Consider the following 18,456-nt stretch of genomic DNA (forward strand, 5'->3'; position numbering starts at 1 on the left):
TACCAATCGCCTCTGCATCGGGGTAAACTCCACACAGACAGTGTGGCTGGGGCCAGTACGGGCAAGTTGGGCCGAAGGGCCGTCACCTGCACTGGGCCCACGTGGTACACGAACCCGTCCCGTCCGCTCTGATTGGCCCAGCCCCGCGACACGGTCTGCGATTGGATGACTCTGAGTGGCGGCGTGTCATTGCCGGCCAGTGATTGGCTGAGAGCCGTCCAATCATTGGTGGAGGCGGATGAGCCTGTAATCGGAGGCGGATGAGACGCGGCCTGTGATTGGGCCCCGGGGCTGGAGCGGATGAGACGCGGCCTGTGATTGGGCCCCGGGGCTGGAGGGCGGATGAGACGCGGCCTGTGATTGGGCCCCGGGGCTGGAGCGGATGAGACGCGGCCTGTGATTGGGCCCCGGGGCTGGAGCGGATGAGACGCGGCCTGTGATTGGGCCCCGGGGCTGGAGCGGATGAGACACGGCCTGTGATTGGCCCGCAGCTGGAGCGGATGAGACGCGGCCTGTGATTGGACCCCGGGGCTGGAGCGGATGAGACGCGGCCTGTGATTGGGCACCGGGGCTGGAGCGGATGAGACGCGGCCTGTGATTGGGTCCCGGGCTGTAGGGCGTGAATGAGACGCGGCCTGTGATTGGGTCCCGGGCTGTAGGGCGTGATGAGACGCGGCCTGTGATTGGACCCCGGGGGTTGGGGCGCGGCCGCTCGGCCCGTTGCTGGTGCTGATCTTCCCCCCTCAGTCGCCGCCATGATCCCGGACAAGACGCCCGTCGGCGGAGACACCTTCCATGGCGCCGCCGATCTCGCCCAGCGCGCCCACGTGCCCAGCTTCCAGAAGTACAAGGAACTCTACTTGCAGTCCATCCACAACCCGCAAGGTATGTGTCACCCCGCACCCTCGGGTGCTGTCACCCCTCACACACACACGGTGACGGTGTGGGTCACCCAGCCCCTCGGGCACCCTCACCCTGACAGATGCTGCCTGTCCCGCTCAGCTACTCCAGCTTTTTGTGTCTATCTTCAGTTTAAACCAGCATATAACAATTACAGCATTGAAACAGGCCCTCGGCCCTTCTAGTCCGTGCCGAACACTTACTCTCCCCTAGTCCCATCTACCTGCACTCAGACCATAACCCTCCATTCCTTCCCTGTCCATATACCTGTCCAATGTATTTTTAAATGATAAAATCGAACCTGCCTCCACCACTTCCACTGGAAGCTCATTCCACACAGCTACCATTCTCTGAGTAAAGAAGTTCCCCCTCATGTTACTCCTAAACTTTTGTCCCTTAATTCTCAAATCATGTCCTCTTGTTTGAATCTTCCCTACTCTCAATGGAAAAAGCTTATCCACGTCAACTCTGTCTATCCCTCTCATAATTTTAAAGACCTCTATCAAGTGGGGGGACTTCTGCGCTCCTAAGAATAAAGACCTATCTTGTTCAATTCAATTCAATTCAATTCAACTTTAATGTCATCGCACAAATACAAGTATCAGTACAGCGAAATGCAGTTTTGCGTCAGTCCGTAGTAGTTGTACATAAAGAAAAACAAAAAAAAGATACAGAATAATCAGGAAATACAGAATGATTAAACAAAGGGGACGGAGGGACCAGAGAAATCTATCGTTGGGACTCCGAGTTCAGCAGTGTGATTGTGTTGTTGTAGAAGCTTTTCCTCATCCTACTAGTACGTGACCTGAGGCTCCTGTACCGCCTCCCTGATGGGAGGAGGGCAAACAGTCCATGGTTGGGGTGTGAGGGGTCTTTGATGATCTTCCCAGCCCGTCTCAGACACCGTTTTCGGTGGAGGGCATCCATGGCAGGGAGCGGGGCACCGATGATGTGCTGTGCGGTTTTCACCACCCGTCGTAGTGCCTTCCTGTCCGCAGCAGTGCAGCTGCTGTACCATACCGTGAAGCAGGTGGTCAGGATACTCTCTATGGTACAGCGGTAAAAGTTGGTCAGGATCTGGGGGGACAGGTGGGCTTTCTTGAGCCTCCTCAGGAAGTAAAGGCGCTGCTGTGCCTTTTTGATCAGCTTGGAGGTGTTGAGGGACCAGGACAAGTCCTCCGAGATATGCACTCCGAGGAATTTATAGCTGGAGACGCGCTCCACCTCAGTCCCGTTGATATGGATGGCGGTATGACTGCCTCCTCTGGTCTGCCTGAAGTCGACAATAATCTCCTTCGTCTTTTTGGAGTTGAGGACGAGATTATTGTTGGCACACCAGGCTGTCAGGTGCTGGATCTCATCCCTGTAGGCTGACTCATCGTTGTCGCTGATCAGTCCTACTACCGTGGTATCGTCAGCAAACTTAATAATGGCGTTGGATCCGTACTTTGGGATGCAGTCGTGGGTGAAGAGGGAGTAGAGGAGAGGGCTGAGCACACAGCCCTGTGGCACTCTGGTGTTCAGTGTTATAGTGGAGGAGGTGAGGTTATTGACCCTAACAGACTGTGGTCTGTTAGTGAGGAAGTCCAGTGTCCAGTTGCAGAGGGAGGTGGAGATGCCAAGTCCACTGAGTTTGGTGATCAAGCTGGCGGGGATGACGGTGTTAAAGGCAGAGCTGAAATCAATGAACAGCAGCCTGATGTAGGAGTTGTTGTAGTCCAGGTGGGTCAGGGCAGAGTGTAGGGCCGCCGATATGGCGTCCTCTGTAGACCTGTTGGTCCGGTAGGCAACCTTTCTCTGGAACTTGGGTGCTGAAACCCAGGCAACATTCTAGTAAATCTCCTCTGTATTCTTTCTATTTTGTTGACATCTTTCCTATAATTTTGCGACCAAAATTGCATCTGCAGTTTGCTTCTTACACATGGCTAATCTACCTCTCCCTCTCAACCCCATAGCCCTCGACACCCTGACCAATCAAGTATCCATCAATCTCTGCCTTGGCCATGACTTGGCCTTCAAAGCCAAGGCTTTAAGGAAGGACATCCTTGTGATTGAGGCAGTGAGTGTAGCGTAGGTTCACGAGATTGATCCCTGGGATGGCGGGACTGTCATATGAGGAAAGATTGAAACGACTAGGCTTCTATTCACTGGAGTTTAGAATGATGAGGGGGTTTCTTATATAAACATATAAAAGGACTGGAAAAGCCAGATGCAGGAAAAATGTTCCCAATGTTGGGTGAGTCCAGAACCAGGCGCCAAATCACTGGATGGATTTAAGCGTTAGATAGAGCTCTAGGGGCTAGTGGAATTAAGGGATATGGGGAGAAGGCAGGCACAGGTTATTGATTGGGGACGATTAGCCATGATCACAATGAATGGCGGAGCTGGCTCGAAGGGCCGAATGGCCTCCTCCTGCACCTATTTTATATGTTTCGATAAAACCGTATGTGGCATTCCACAGATTCTCCACCCTCTGACTATAGACATTCCTCCTCATCTCCTTTCTAAAGGTTGTGGAGTAGCCTGACCTGCTGAGCTTCTTCAACACCTTGTGTCCTCATGTACAAACCATCTGACCTCCAGAGATGCTCTTTGACACGATGAGTTACTTCAGCACTCGGTGTCATTTTCTGAGCATAAATACAAATTTGTCCAAATCTGTGCTGTTATATATTAGAATTCTTGTTTTGATTTTATCTGCAGAGTTCTGGGGGAAAATTGCGAAAGATTTCTACTGGAAAACGCCTCAAACTGGCAGCTTCCTGGATTATAACTTTGATCACACAAAAGGGAAAATTTTCATTAAATTGATGGAAGGAGCTACCACGAATATATGCTACAACCTCTTGGACCGAAACGTCTATGAAAAAAAGCTGGGGGATAAAATTGCATTTTACTGGTGAGTGGCGAGTTTTGAAATTGAAGTAATGCAATTTGTGGTCGTGGTGTTTGTTCAAATTCTCCTGGTATTAGGTTAGAACTCCAGGCTTCTCCTGTATTTGTATGCATTTATTTTAACCATAATCTGGAACCAAAGAAAATTCCTTCATGGGATGGTCTGTTGGCTTATCTTCTTTGTGTTGGCTTTGAAACAATTTAAAACTAATCCCACTGCAACTCTCACCACATAAACTATATTTCCTCTGCTTGGAAGATCATCCTAACTTTCAATTATGATGCATTGTTGTCTACAGAAAGTGATAAGCGGTGGAAATATATTTCCCAAACATCTCCTCACACTTAGTATCGAGTTAGTGACGAAGGATCAGATTTAAGTAACGGGTAAGAGTCTGAAGAGGAGTCCCGACTCAAAGTGTTGAGTATATACAAATTTACAGAGAACTTTCATATTTATTTTATGAAATATAATTTCAGCTACACATGCTGCATTTTAGTTATATTGTTTATCAAGTACTGTAGAGTTGTTACAATTGTGTTACAGCTATTATCAGGAAAGCTCCTATTATTTTTTTCACTTGTGGATACATTAAAAAGAAAATCAATGATCTTAAAAAGAAAATCAATGTTTGAAAGTGGAACAAGTATGTGTTTTGGTGTAGAAGCAACTGATTCCTTCATTCCTTTTTTTAAGTATTTTCATATCCTGAAATTAAAACTGCCTGGTAAGGTTACTTAAGATTTTTAAACGTTGTACCGTTTGCCACCAGAAGTAAATACTTGTTGCTTTAGTTGATTCTCTTGCTGAAACTCTGCACACTTGCTGTTTTCTTGCACATCCTTGCTATATTGAAATACAGCCCTCATCCTTGTCAGTGCCATGGATATGAACAAATATGAAAGGCTTAAGGGAAAGTTTCTTGCTAGATCTGAAAATAATTAGTTTAGTTCAGAGATACAGCATGGAAACAGGCCCTCTCGGCCCACCGGGTCCGTATCGACCAGCGGTCCCCGCACATTAACACTATCCTATACCCACTAGGGATAATTTTTACATTTACCGAGCCAATTAACCTACATCTTTGGACTGTGGGAGGAAACGGAAGATCTCGAAGAAAAACCCACGCAGGTCACGGGGAGGAAGTACAAACTCCGTACAGACAGCACCCGTAGTCGGGTTGAACCCGGGTCTCTGGCGCTGCATTCGCTGTAAGGAAGCAACTCTACCGCTGCGCCACCGTGCAGCTCTTGTTGTTCGGTGTTCAATGCTGAAACATAGAAAAGAGGTGCAGGAGTAGGCCATTCGGCCCTTTGAGCCAGCACTGCCATTCAATATGACCATGGCTGATCATCCAAAATCAGTACGCTGTTCCTGCTTTTTTGTCATATCCCTTGATTCCTTTAGCCCGAAGAGCTAAATCCAACTCTCTCTTGAACTGGTGAAACGGGTAGAATCCCACAAATTCACTCATCTACAGTTGTATCTCACATGCCCTTGTGTCCAACAAGGACAATCAACTTCATTGTGACTAAAGCTGGTGCAACAAGGATTGCAATTAACTTTATTTTTTGTGGCATTCAATAAGTCACACACCCGACCAAGTTCCGCCCTTGCACCCTTTTTTGTCTTTGTAATGCATTCACTTAAATCCATGGCGAGCTATCCCAGAACGCCTTGTTTGAAGAAGGATCTCGACCCGGAACGTCACCTTTCCTTCGCTCGAAAGATGCTGCCTGTCTTGTTGAGTTACTACAGCTTTTTGTGTCTATCTCCGCCTAGTTTGATAATCTCCGCTTTTGTTTCTGCCCTGCTGCCTTTTCTCAAAGTCTCTAACAGCGTATTGTACTGACTACAACTGTCACTGATCTTGGTTTAAAGATCTCGAACAGTCCCTGAAGAAGTGTCTGGAACTGAAACCTCAGCATTCCTTCTCTCCAAAGATGCTGCCGGACCTGCTGAGTTACTCTAGCATTTTGTGACTTATGTGAGATTGTAGAGTAAACCGGATGTTCTGCCTGCACCTTGTTTTTTTTACTCTATGTATCTTCACCGTTCAGTTGAGTGGGAGTGGCATCTGGCTGATATCTCATTGTTATCTATCCAGTCTTAACCATGAAATTAATTGCTTCTGGAAATTCTTAAACTCGCATCTGGATTTTGTCAACTAAAGACCTTGTAAAATGTAAACAGATAAAAAAAATCTCTTCTCCTGCAATCTTTGCTGAAATAGGTGTGTTTCACCTGGACTGTGAAATGTTAGCACCTACTCTATTGTCGTCTTTTAAGAACACAGCAGCCAGTTTTACCATCAGTGGCCGTTGAAATTGAAAGGCGCTCACTTCTATTGACGCTTGTGAAATGATACTTTATTAAACAATGTAACATGCAGTCTTTAGTATTTTTATCTTGCCGTATCAGAAATTAACTTATAGCTCTTATGAAGACGTTTGTTTTTGGCAATCTTTGGACTTTCGAGATTCAGCGCGAGAAACAGACTGTTCGGCCACGGACCAGTGATCACCCCGTACGCTAGCATTATCCTACACACAAGGGACAATTTACAATGTTTTATTTTTGCCGGAGCCTGTGCTTCTTTGGAGTGTGGGAGGGAAACCGGAAAACCCGGAGAAATCCTACGAGGTCACGGGGAGAACGTACAAACACCATACAGACAGCACCCGTTGTCAGGATTGAACCCAAGTCTCTTGCGCTGTGAGGCAGCAACTCTACCGCTGCGCCACCGGGACACTTTAGCTCCTGCAGGAAAATTAACTTATTGCGAGTCTGAATCTCTGTAGGTGCTAACCCACTTTTCCTCTTGACAAGACTGTTTTTATAATGTGATGCTGTACGATGCGAGATGTCTTAGGAACGTAACTAGATCATTGTGGCCAAATTACCTGTATAACAAAAGTTGCAGTCAATTTCCCACTGCTGGTTTGGTTGTTTCTCTGTGTGCAGATGTTGACTGAGTTTCTAAACATCTGCAGTATGACGTTGCAGTAAATATGCACTTTCTCAGGGCAGATGGTGGAGCAGCTAACCATCACAGGTTTAAGGGATGCACTTAACTAAGTGGTTGTTGCTAATGAAAGTTGGAATGATTTAGTAGACGGAGTGGAAAGATGTTATTGATTAATGGTGGCGTGACAGCAAATTTATGGGACTGGCTCAGTAATATTGTCAAGTGAAATGTCGGGAGGAAATTACAGGGCAATGGAACAGGGTCATTTTTTCTGACGTGTATAAATCCGCAACCAGGTAGTCTGTGCAGAATAAAGTTTTGTTGAATATGTATGCAAGATTTTAACTAACTGCTTAGTGGTTCACAGTTCTGCAATTCTACCTGATTAAAGACTAAAGTGCAATAAAGTTGGGAGAAAATTAGGTTAATTGGCCTTGGTAAAATTGCCTTCGAAATTCAGAGAGTTGTCTCAAATTCATTTCGTTAACACAAATTGAGACAATGATCAATGGTTTTGCAATACAATACCATACAATTTCAATACAAATCAAGTCAATCTGAAACGTAGGATAAACAGAACTCATATGAACGAATCATGGTTGGCAAATGCCTATTTCCATCTGTTTCGGGAAATCAATCATCTTAAACATAGAAAAGTCAATGGGAACATGTTTCAAAATGCTGGACCCTTCTTCAGTCTGATCAGTCTGAAGAAGGGTCTCGACCCAAAACGTCACCCATTTCTTCTCTCCAGAGATGCTGCCTGTCCCGCTGAGTTACTCCAGCATTTTGTGTCTACTTTCGATTTAAACCAGCATCTGCAGTTCTTTCCTACAAGTCATAAACATAACACGTTTTCTCTCTTTCCCAGTTCTGTTGAAGGATCTTCAACCCGAAATGTTAACTCTATTTCCCATTCCACAGATGCCACCTGGCCTGCTGGGTCTTTTCCGGCTTTTATTTCAGATTTCCAGCATCTGTATTTTTTCTTTTATTTTAAGTTTATAATCGGTCTATTTTCATGACTGTCATATCAATTGTGTAACTTCTGGTGTAGAATAAACAAGTAGCACAACAGGAAGTTTTAATCTTTATAGCCCTTCTGGTCTAATTTGGAGACTGATGTTGCTGGATAGCATTAGTAAGAAAGGGTTTGCAATATTATGTATAGTTTTTATGCAGCTATTATAAATAGATTTTCCACAAAGTGTATTGTCTTTTGAAGTGTAATGTAGGAAATACAGCAGTCAATTCTAGATACACTGAGCTCCCAAAAATGTGATCATAACATTTTTTTTTGGTTTGTCCTCGAATAAATTTTGGGTATGATTCCGACGCATATGAGCCTTGGTCTTAAATGACGGTGTAGAATGTTATGGAGACACAAAGAACTGCAGATGCTGGAATCATGCCCAAAACACACATTGTTGGAGGAACAGCATCTGTGGAGGGAAAGGACAATCGGTCTGAAGAGGGGTCCCGGCCTGAAATGTCATGTGTCTGTTCCCCCCAGAGACGCTAAATTTCTCCAACACTTGGTGTTTTTGCAGAATTTGGTGTTTATCTGTAAAAGCAAACAACCTGATGATTTAATGCCTAATCTCAGAATGAAAGCAACAGTATTTTCTTGAAGTATCGGTTGTGCTAATGTCCCTGGAGTAGAAGTCAATCCATCCTTTTTGATTCAAATACACCAAGTGACCGGTACGCAAATAATGTTGGCGTCAGTCCACACGGAATGGGCTGGGAAGTCTTCATTCCAGCCTTCCACTGCGAAACGTCATCTGTCCATTCCCTCCACAGATGCTGCCTGAGCCACTGAGTTCCTCCAGTAATCTGTGTTTTGCTCTAAAGTAAGCTGCTGTTTGATTTCTGAAACACCTTTGATTGTTTGAATACTTTAAATACTTTATGGCTCCAACTTTAGTTTGAAGCCAAGTTTTCTAAGTGAGAGGCTATTCAGTAACCGTCTGTGGGTCATGGACTTTTGAATGGCTGTGGTTAGATTTCGCTCATGATCTTTCTGCAAGGTTTGCGTTCTTTTAGCTGAATTGATCTGGATGCTGCCTGGCATCCACGTTATTGATTGAAGCTCACGACACGGTGGGGATTTCCGAGTGTAAATGTTTTCCGTAATACAATAATGTGGTCAGTGTAAACAGGATAGTTTTGTGTAATGAATGTGCTTTGTGACATTGTGCTTGGGTGGTGACATTTGAAACCATGAAACATGCACCAAGTCAAGAAAAGTTTATTCGTCACATACACATACGAGATGTGCAGTGAAATGAAAAGTGGCAATGCTCGCGAATTGTGCAAAAAACAAACAAACAGAATGGAAGAGAATCACATATTCACATATTACATATTTGTGGGAGGGAGGGAAGAAAAATGAAAAAAACAGCAATTTAGAGGGAAGAAGTTGAGGGGAGACTGACCTAAGCATGAAAGTTATGGGAGGCATAGATGGGGTAGACAGTCAGAATCTTTTTCCCTGGGTGAAAATGTAAATAAACAATCGACAATAGATGCAGGAATAGGTCATTTGGCCCTTCGAGCTCGCCTCATTGGACACAGGGACAACATTTTCTCAGGTGACAGCCAATTGCTGGCGTCGCGGTGCAGATGTCCCTTTTCGGAATGCAGCGGCCTGCGCCTCCTTGTGGGGGGGAGAGAGAGAGAGGACCCGGAGACAGAGGAGGGGTCAATAGACAATAGACGCAGGAATATTCCATTCGGCCCTTCGAGCCAGCACCACCATTCAATGTGATCATGGCTGATCATCCCCAATCAGTACCCCGTTCCTGCCTTCTCCCCATATCCCCTGACTCCGCTATCTTAAGAGCCCTATCTAGCTCTCTCTTGAAAGTATCCAGAGAACCTGCCTCCACCGCCCTCTGAGGCAGAGAATTCCACAGACCCACAACTCTCTGTGAGAAAAGGTGTTTCCTCGTCTCTGTTCTAAATGGCTTACCCCTTATTCTTAAACTGTGGCCCTTGGTTCTGGACTTCAACAACATCGGGAACATGTTTCCTGCCTCTAGCGTGTCCAAACCCTTAATAATCATATATGTTTCAATAATATCACCTCTCATCCTTCTAAACTCCAGAGTCTGTCAAAGAATAGTTGGCTGAGCTTTAAGATGAAAGTGGCAAACTTTAAAGGAGATGTGCAGGGCTGGGTTTTTTTTTACGCAGAGCGTGGTGGAGGGCTGGAATGCACTGCCAGGGCTGGTGGTGGAGGCAGATAAGATAGTGCCATGTAAGTGGCTTTGAGATAGGCACATGAATATACAGGAATGGAGGGAAAGTGAACATGGTGCACAAAGATGAGATTAGTTTAACTTGGCCTCATGTATGCGACAGACATAGTAGGCTGAAGGGCCTGTTCCTGTGCCGTCCTGTGTGCGCCTGACCTAATGTGTGACACACAGTGTTCAATTTCACAAAGTTTACGGAGATGTATCTTGTTTCTCTTTTGTTACAGGGAAGGGAATGAACCGGCCGATTCTATGGAGATTACGTACAAAGAGCTACTACAGCAGGTCTGCAAATTTGCCAACGTTCTACGGGCTCAGGGTAAGGTCCTCAACAGAACTCTTTCAATTCAGCTTTCCTCTTTTGTAAAAGCACGCTGATAATGGTGGGAATCTAATACAAATCCATTTGTCCATTGCTGTTTAAATTGACACACAAGAGTCCTACAGCATAGAAACCGCCCTTTGGCACAATTTGTCCATTCTGACCAAGATGCCCCATCCAAGCTTGATTGCATGCATTTGGTTTATTTTTTTGATTAAAAGATACAGCATGGAAGCAGGCCCTTCGGCCCACCGAGTCCACCCTGACCATTGGTCACCTCTTCACACTAGTTCCATGTCATCCCACTTTCTCATCCACTCCCTACACACAAGGGGGAATTTACAGAGGGCCAATTGATTGACAAAGCAGCTCATCTTTAGAATGTTGGAGGAAATTAGAGCGCCCTATGTGGAAACCTATGTGGTCACAGGGAGAACGTGCAAACACCGCACTGAGCACCCAAGGTCAGGGTCAAACTCAGGTCTGCGGTGCTGTAAGGACGCAGGTCTACCAGCTGGACCACTGGCTCCCTAACGCACACACATTAGCTCTGAGTGGACAATTTTGCTACAAAACACAATGACTTACAACACACAATACCCCAATCACGTAGACAGAAATACAAGTCAAGTCAAGTTTATTCGTCACATACACATACGAGATGTGCAGTGAAATGAAAAGTGGCAACGCTCACGGACTTTGTGCAAAAAGACAAACAGACAAACAACCAAACAAACTATAAACACAATCATAAACACACACATATTCTTTTACATTTTAAATATTGGAAGGAAAAACGTTCAATAAAGTTAGTCCCTGGTGAGATTTACAGTCCAAATGGCCTCTGGGAAGAAACTCCTTCTCAACCTCTCTGTTCTCACAGCATGGCAACGGAGGCGTTTGCCTGACCGTAGCAGCTGGAACAGTCCGTTGCAGGGATGGTAGGGGTCTCCCATGATTTTGTTGGCTCTGGAGTTGCACCTCCTGATGTATAGTTCCTGCAGGGGGGCGAGTGAAGTTCCCATAGTGCGTTCGGCCAAACGCACTACTCTCTGCAGAGCCTTCTTGTCCTGGGCAGAACAATTCCCAAACCAGATGGTAATGGGTATTCAATCTGAAGAAGGGTCTCAACCCAAAACATCGTCCCTCCATTCCCTCCACAGATGCTGCCTGACCTGCCGAGTTCCTCCAGCACTCTTGTGTGTTTTGCTCAGGATTCCAGCATCTGCAGCATCTTCCTTGTGTCTCCGTGCTTCCTGTCATGTGTTGAACATTGACAGAGTAATGTACTTGTACTCGAGGTAGTTCAGAATATCTTGCTTCAAGGAATGAACAGGGTGCTTTTGGAGGAAAGATTGTGTTGATTGGGCTATCTTAGAATGATTGAGCATAGAAATAGCCCCATCGGTTCATCTTGCCCACACCGGCCAACATGTCCCAGCTTCACCAGTCCCACTTATCCCTCCAAACCTGTCCTATCCATGTACCTGTCCAATTGTTTCTTAAATGTTGGGATAGTCTCTGTCTCAACTACCTCCTCTGGCAGCTCGTTCCAAACCCCCACCACCCATTGTGTGAAAACATTACCCTTCAGATTCCTATTACATCTTTTCCCCTTCACCTTCAACCTATGTCTTCTGGTCCTCAATGCACCTACTCTGGGCAAGAGACTGCATCTACCCGATCTATTCCTCTCATGATTTTATATACCTCTATAAGATCACCTGTCTACTCCAGCTTTTTGTGCCTATCTTTGGTGTAAACCAGCATCAGCAGTTCCTTCCTACAGGAGAACTCCTACATCTCCTACATTGATTGGCGATCAGAAGAATGAGAAGAAACAAACAAACATATTTTGAAAGGACTTAACAGGGTGGATGTTGCGAGAATGTTTCTCCTCATAAAGGAATCTAGAACAAGGGGGCTCAGTTTCAGAGTAAGCAGTCCCACACCGAGACAGGAATAAGGGGGCATTTCACTTCTGAAGGCAGTGAATGTTTAAAATAATCCACCGAGAGAACTGTGGAGACTTTGATTCTGAGACAGACTGATTTTTGTTTTTATTAAAGGAGAGGAACAGGTTGCACAATAAACAGAAACAGTGAGTTGAGACAGCCTGGTCTTAGGGTTAGGTCCGCCTGGTCTTATTGAATGTCAGGGGGGAGAGGTGTGTAGCGTGTACAGCTCAATCACTATTCCTCCTGTCTTTTACATTATTCTACTTTGTCACAATATCATACATTGTCATTTTAATTCACAGGAGTGAAGAAAGGAGACGGAATCTCGATATACATGCCGATGATTATGGAACTGGTTGTTGCCATGTTGGCCTGTGCCAGAATAGGGGCAGTTCATTCCATTGTGGTAAGTCAAATATGCGTAGAACACCTGCCACAAAAGTAACCCTTTCAACCCAACTCGTTTACATTGGTGTTTCCTGTCAGCCGCCACCCATTCTTCCTCTATAAACCTCTATGCCAGTGGTTCTTAACCGGTTTAGCATACACATGTGCATACGCAAACAAAATACTGTATGTGGTATGTACCTTTGTAAAGTTCCTAAACATGGGCTCAACAAATGGATATGTTATAAATGACCCCCCCCCCCCCCCCCCCCCCCCCCCCCCCCCCCCCCCCCATGGTGGTCCCGAGCCCCATGCTAGAACCACTGCTCTATGCCCTTCTTCCTGGTTGGCGTGTTTGCCGATATACATCGATAATATTTAGTGTGCCATATACTCACCACGTTTCTGGTTAAAAGAGTTCCCTGACTGATCTCTCACTATTTGCTTTGTTTCAAAGGCTTTTAGTTTTGTTGGTTTTGACAAGAGCAAACACTTCCTCCTCCCCCTCCCCTCTCCTCTCTTCCAAAGCTTTTATGTATCATTTTAAAGAGCTTTTATTGCATCACTCTTCAAGCCTCGCTCCATTGACCTTTCTTGATGAATCATCCTGTATTCCTGGCAACGATGATCTTCTATGGAGTGAGTCTTTGGTTAGCGCACAGACTTCACTTTTGCCTATAATGGTCCTAATATTGCAGTTATAAATGTATTGCCATTTTGATTATTATATATTTTATCTGCGTTATAGCGTTCAAGGGCCTGTTAAGCAGCAGCAAATAAGAATTTCATTGTAGTCTCTTGTCTCATGAAATGTTTGCAATTTAGAAGTTCTAATCAAAATCATAGAACTTATAAATTTGTGGATGACAAATTAGGAAGGAATGTTTGGCACAAATTTCCAACATCCTTTGCCTCCCCGGCCCTTCTGTAAGAAAGTGATCGGGAATTGTTTGCTGCTCTCAAATGTGTTGCAACCAAGCTTTCTCATAACATTTTTCTAATTTGATGTAAAAGTTTTGACAATCCCATTTCGCTCCCAGCCTGAGAAATGTCATCCTTGCCCAGAAATGAACCGTGAAGTCTGGAATTCTCTGCCTCGGAGGGCGGTGGAGGCCGGTTCTCTGAATGCTTTCAAGAGAGAGCTAGATAGGGCTCTTAAAAATAGCGGAGTCATGGGGAGAAGGCAAGAACGGGGTACTGATTGGGGATGATCAGCCATGATCACATTGAATGGCGGTGCTGACTCGAAGGGCCAAATGGCCTACTCCTGTGTCTATTGTCTATTGAAGTAATTCTAACCTTTAATGTCCAGTTTGCAGGTTTCTCTTCAGAGTCTCTGTGTGAACGCATCGTGGATTCACGTTGTACCTTTCTAGTCACCGCAGGTAACTAAACATCCATTTCCCCCCGACGTGTTTCTGCGTAAACATTCAACAATAGTTGTCTCACTCCTGCACGACCACCCCTCTGGGTGGAATGTACATAAACTGTGAAATCAAGTCACGGTTTGATGCCTTGAATATATTTAAACTGCTATTTGTGGGAAAAACAGCCCAAAATCGGTAGGAAAGAACTGCAGATACTGGTTTAAATCGACGGTAGACACAAAATGCTGGAGTAATGCAGCGGGACAGGCAGCATCTCTGGAGAGAAGGAATGGGCGACGATTTGGGTCAAGACCCTTCTTCGATCAGACTTCTTCAGTAGCCTAGCCATGAAACTTCCTTGTGGGAGTTGTATACAAGAAAAAAATGAGCAATAGAGGCATTGATGCTCATTACCATTTTGTTTTAAGTACGGAACTCGCAAAATCGGTGGTAGACAAAAGTGCTGGAGAAACTCAGCGGATGCAGCAGCATCTATGAAGCGAAGGAAATAGGCAACGTTTTTCGGCCCGAAACGTTGCCTATTGCCTTCGCTCCATAGATGCTGCTGCACCCGCTGAGTTTCTCCAGCACTTTTGTCTACCTTCGATTTTCCAGCATCTGCAGTTCCTTCTTAAACACAAAATCAGTGCTTCCTCTTCAAATACTCTCACACTAGGAATACTCTGTCCAGCTTTGAGCAATTTGCCATAGGGTGGACATTTGGTTTGGAGAAGGATTAGATTTGCTACAGCAATCATTGGACACTTACTGAGCATCTTGAGTAGGTTTCACTTGTGGCTGGATTACACTTGTTTACTAATCCAGTGAAAATATTACATTTGTGTTTATTTTAACAAGCCTGACTCTTAATTTTAGACGGATTCTACAGAGGGGATAAACTCATTAACCTGAAACTGGTAGTGGATGAAGCCCTCAGGAAATGCAGAGAGAGGTATGTGTTAATGTTCAGATGGATGGATTGTGTGGAGTTTGCTTGTTCTCCCTGTGACCACCAGGGTTTCCTGTGGGTGTTGAAGTTTCCTTCTACATCGAATAACATGTGGGTTTGTGGATGAATTGGACAGTAAATTGCCCCTAGAGTATGGTGTTGATGCCAACGTGGGTTACAATAGAATAAGTACAGCACGGTGGCGCAGCGGTAGAGTCGCTGCCTTACAGCGTTTGCAGTGCCGGAGACCCGGGTTCCATCCCGACCACGGGTGCTTGCCCGCACGGAGTTTGTACATTCTCCCCGTGACCTGCGTGGGTTTTCCTCGAGATCTTCGGTTTTGTCCCACACTCCAAAGACGTACAGGTTTGTAGGTTAATTGGCTTGGTGTATGTGTAAAATTGGCCCTAGTGTTTGTAGGATAGTGCTAATGTGCGAGGATCGCTGGTCGGCGCGGACTTGGTGGGCCGAAGGGCCTGTTTCCGCGCTGTATCTTTCAATTCAATCCAAAGCAACAGAGGGCATGCAATGAAGCTTGGTCAGAACAATCCTGGGATCAGGGAGATTGTTCTATGAGGCGGGATGAATACGGGTCGACCTATATTTCTTTAGGAGAATGAGCTGTCTTATTGCAATGGACAAAAAGAAAAAGGCGGTAGATACAGAAATGTTGCGTACCCTTCCAGGTGTACATGGAACCACCATTTAAATCTTAATTCACAAAAATCAATTCACGGAACAGCTTAGGAACAGGTCCTTCAGCCCTCAATGCCTGTGCCCAACGCGATTCTCACCTGCCTGCTTATTTTCCATATCCCTGCATAGTCGTTTGCCTGTTTAAAAGTCTCTTAAACTCCACTCTCGAGTTTAGTAGCATTGAGAAAAATCTCTTTGCTCTCCTGGCAACTATACAGGAGCTCTCTAGCTATATCTGCCTCCACTACCCTCCTGGGAGGCGCTTCCAGGCATTCGCCGCCCTCTGTGTGAAAAGAATTTGCTCCTCACATCTCCGTTAATATTTGCCCCTCTCACCTTAAAGCTGTGCCCTCTAGTCCGTGTCTGTCAGAGGAGAGAGAATCTTTAGGAGTTCCCCACCCGTGGACCATGGAGATGCAGCCATCCAGTTTATTCAATGTAGAGTTTATGTTTATTAAGGTAATCAGGGAATTGGAATTAGTCCAGGAAAGTGGCGTTGAGGTAACTGAACTGATTGACTGATGGACAAAACACAAAGTGCTGGAGGAAGGGTGATGAATCTGTGGAATTCTTTGCCACAGAAGGCTGTGGAGACCAGGTCATTTGATATTTTTGACAAAGAGATAGATAAATTCTTCATTAGTGTGGGTGTCAGGGGTTATGGGGAGAAGGCAGGAGAATGGGGTTAGGAGGGAGAGATAGATCAGCCATGATTGAATGGTGGAGTAGACTAGATGGGCCGAATGGCCTAATTCTGCACATATAACGCGGTAGAACAGGCAGCATCTGTGGAGGAAATGAACAGGGGGTGTTTTTGTTAGGAATCCTTCTTCAGACGGATCCACCGAGTTCTTCCAGCAGTTTGTTTGACGCAATGAACTGTGAAATACACTTGAGGCATTGCTTGAAGGAGCAAATAAAGCTGCCAAAAATACTTCCTCTCTAGTGACTGTGGAGAGAAGTGTTTGTACGGGGTATTCAGTTGGATTATCCACCTATCACTCACCAGGCTTAGTTTTACCACCTCCCCCACCCCGTTAGCCTGAAGAAGGGACCTAACCCAAAACATCATGTACGCATTCCCTCCATAGATCCTGCCTTTCATGCTGAGTTCCTCTATCACTTTGTGTTTTGCTCAAATTACCAGCATCTGTGGTCCCTTCTGCCCTCATTGAATGCTGGAGCAGATACGACAGACATAACGACCAACTCTTTACCTCCGATCTTCTTGCCTTGTTTAGATAGCGAGAAAAAAAGTACGGATGAGATCTTCTGGTGCTTTTTCTGCACTGGTTTGAGTTTATTCTTCACATTTCTTAACATTTAAAAAAATAAAATGCTCTGGCCTCTAAAAGTTTTTCTGACTTCAAAGGGACTACCATGTTAGCAAATGCATTGTTGTAAAGCACCTCGGAGGGACGGAAGAAACTTGTGCAGATGAAACATCTACTAATCCACAGTCGCCTCCTGCAAAGCGGTCCTGTCAGGTGAGGAACAGCGGGAATATTTAAGCTTCACTGTGCGAAGAAGATTTGTTTGCCACTTTGAATTGCTTGGTTCACATTTTACAGAGACTTGTGGTGCAACAAGATCCTTGAACACAGCAATGTATTGGCCTGGTTCCCGATTCAGTTCTCTTCACTTATAGACTTGTTAATTCACTTTAACTTATGAAAGTTTGAGATGTAAACTTTTGATTCTTTTACAAATAAGCTGTCATGTTCTTCACGTATCAGAAAGAACTGCAGATGCTGGTTTAAATAGGAAGATAGACAAAATGCTGGAGTAACTCAGCGGGAGATGCTGCCTGTCCCGCTGAGTTACTCCAGCATTTTGTGTCATGTACTTCATATGTCATATGTCAAAAGCAATAATTAAACTTCCTCCCTCGACTGACCTTGTGATTTATATGCAATGCTGTTGGGTGGAAGAAGATTCTGAGTGTCTGCTTTAGTATAAAAGTAGTTGTTCGTTTTTCAAAAGGGAAATCGGTATTTACCCAAAATATTGCTTCTTTCACCTGTGGACTTTTTACAGGATAAGGACAATAAGAAAACAAAGAATTCTCATCGTAAAATTCAGGTATTTCGGTTTTAATGTAGCTGCCCACCTTGAAGTCTGCACATTAGCTTTGCTCTTTGCTTCTCTTCTCACCCATTCCATTCCCTCAAGTTATTTACATTGTTCTGTGGAATTGGCTGGCATCCTCAGCTGCCTTGTCCTTATCTTCTGAATACCCCGGTATTGGACATATCGCAAGGTGCTGTGTGGATCTCCCTGACATTTGTTCTATGCTCCACACTGAATGTAGAAAAAAAACATTGCTTGGAATAAGCAAGCGTCACAGTGTGAGCTTCAGCAGAACCTCGATGTTTGTCCTTTCTGTTGTTCAAAAATGATCACGGTGCAGCAAGGATAAACGTGCGACCATCCCCTTTTCTGGGGTGCGACAGGATAGAACTGCTGCCTCACTGCTCCTGTGACCCCCCCCCCGTTCAATCCTGACTTGCGGTGCTGTCTTTGTGGAGTTTGCACGTTCTCCCAGTGACCACGTCGACCTCCTCGGGATGCTCCCGTTTCATCCCACCTCCCCCAGACAGACAGGCGGGCGGCTTGGCATGCTGACTGGCCATTGTAAAGTTCCTCTACTGTTCCTGAGTGGTGGAACCCTGTGCTGAGTTAGTGGCAATGTGGAGAGAATAAAAGGCGTTGTACATGCATGCTTGCTGGTCAGCCTAGACTTGATGGGTTGA

General features: G+C 45.3%; 1 protein-coding gene across 2 annotated transcripts in view; it reads left to right on the forward strand.

The window, feature by feature from the left end:
- Positions 1-711: 711 nt before the first annotated feature.
- The window catches only part of acss2 (acyl-CoA synthetase short chain family member 2), a 43,526-nt gene continuing 25,781 nt past the window's right edge, over positions 712-18,456 (forward strand). Inside the window, exons 1-8 of one of the 2 annotated variants that reach the window (XM_055652686.1) lie at positions 712-885; positions 3,604-3,799; positions 10,252-10,343; positions 12,607-12,710; positions 14,004-14,076; positions 14,935-15,010; positions 17,076-17,190; positions 17,741-17,785. In XM_055652686.1, the coding sequence (XP_055508661.1) occupies positions 756-885; positions 3,604-3,799; positions 10,252-10,343; positions 12,607-12,710; positions 14,004-14,076; positions 14,935-15,010; positions 17,076-17,190; positions 17,741-17,785 (831 nt within the window). In that variant the 5' untranslated portion in view covers positions 712-755. The remainder of the gene's footprint in view (positions 886-3,603; positions 3,800-10,251; positions 10,344-12,606; positions 12,711-14,003; positions 14,077-14,934; positions 15,011-17,075; positions 17,191-17,740; positions 17,786-18,456) is intronic. The other variant, XM_055652687.1, reaches the window with a different exon arrangement.

The sequence above is a fragment of the Leucoraja erinacea genome, chromosome 21 (assembly GCF_028641065.1).
Source record: "Leucoraja erinacea ecotype New England chromosome 21, Leri_hhj_1, whole genome shotgun sequence".
Lineage (NCBI taxonomy): Eukaryota > Metazoa > Chordata > Chondrichthyes > Rajiformes > Rajidae > Leucoraja > Leucoraja erinaceus.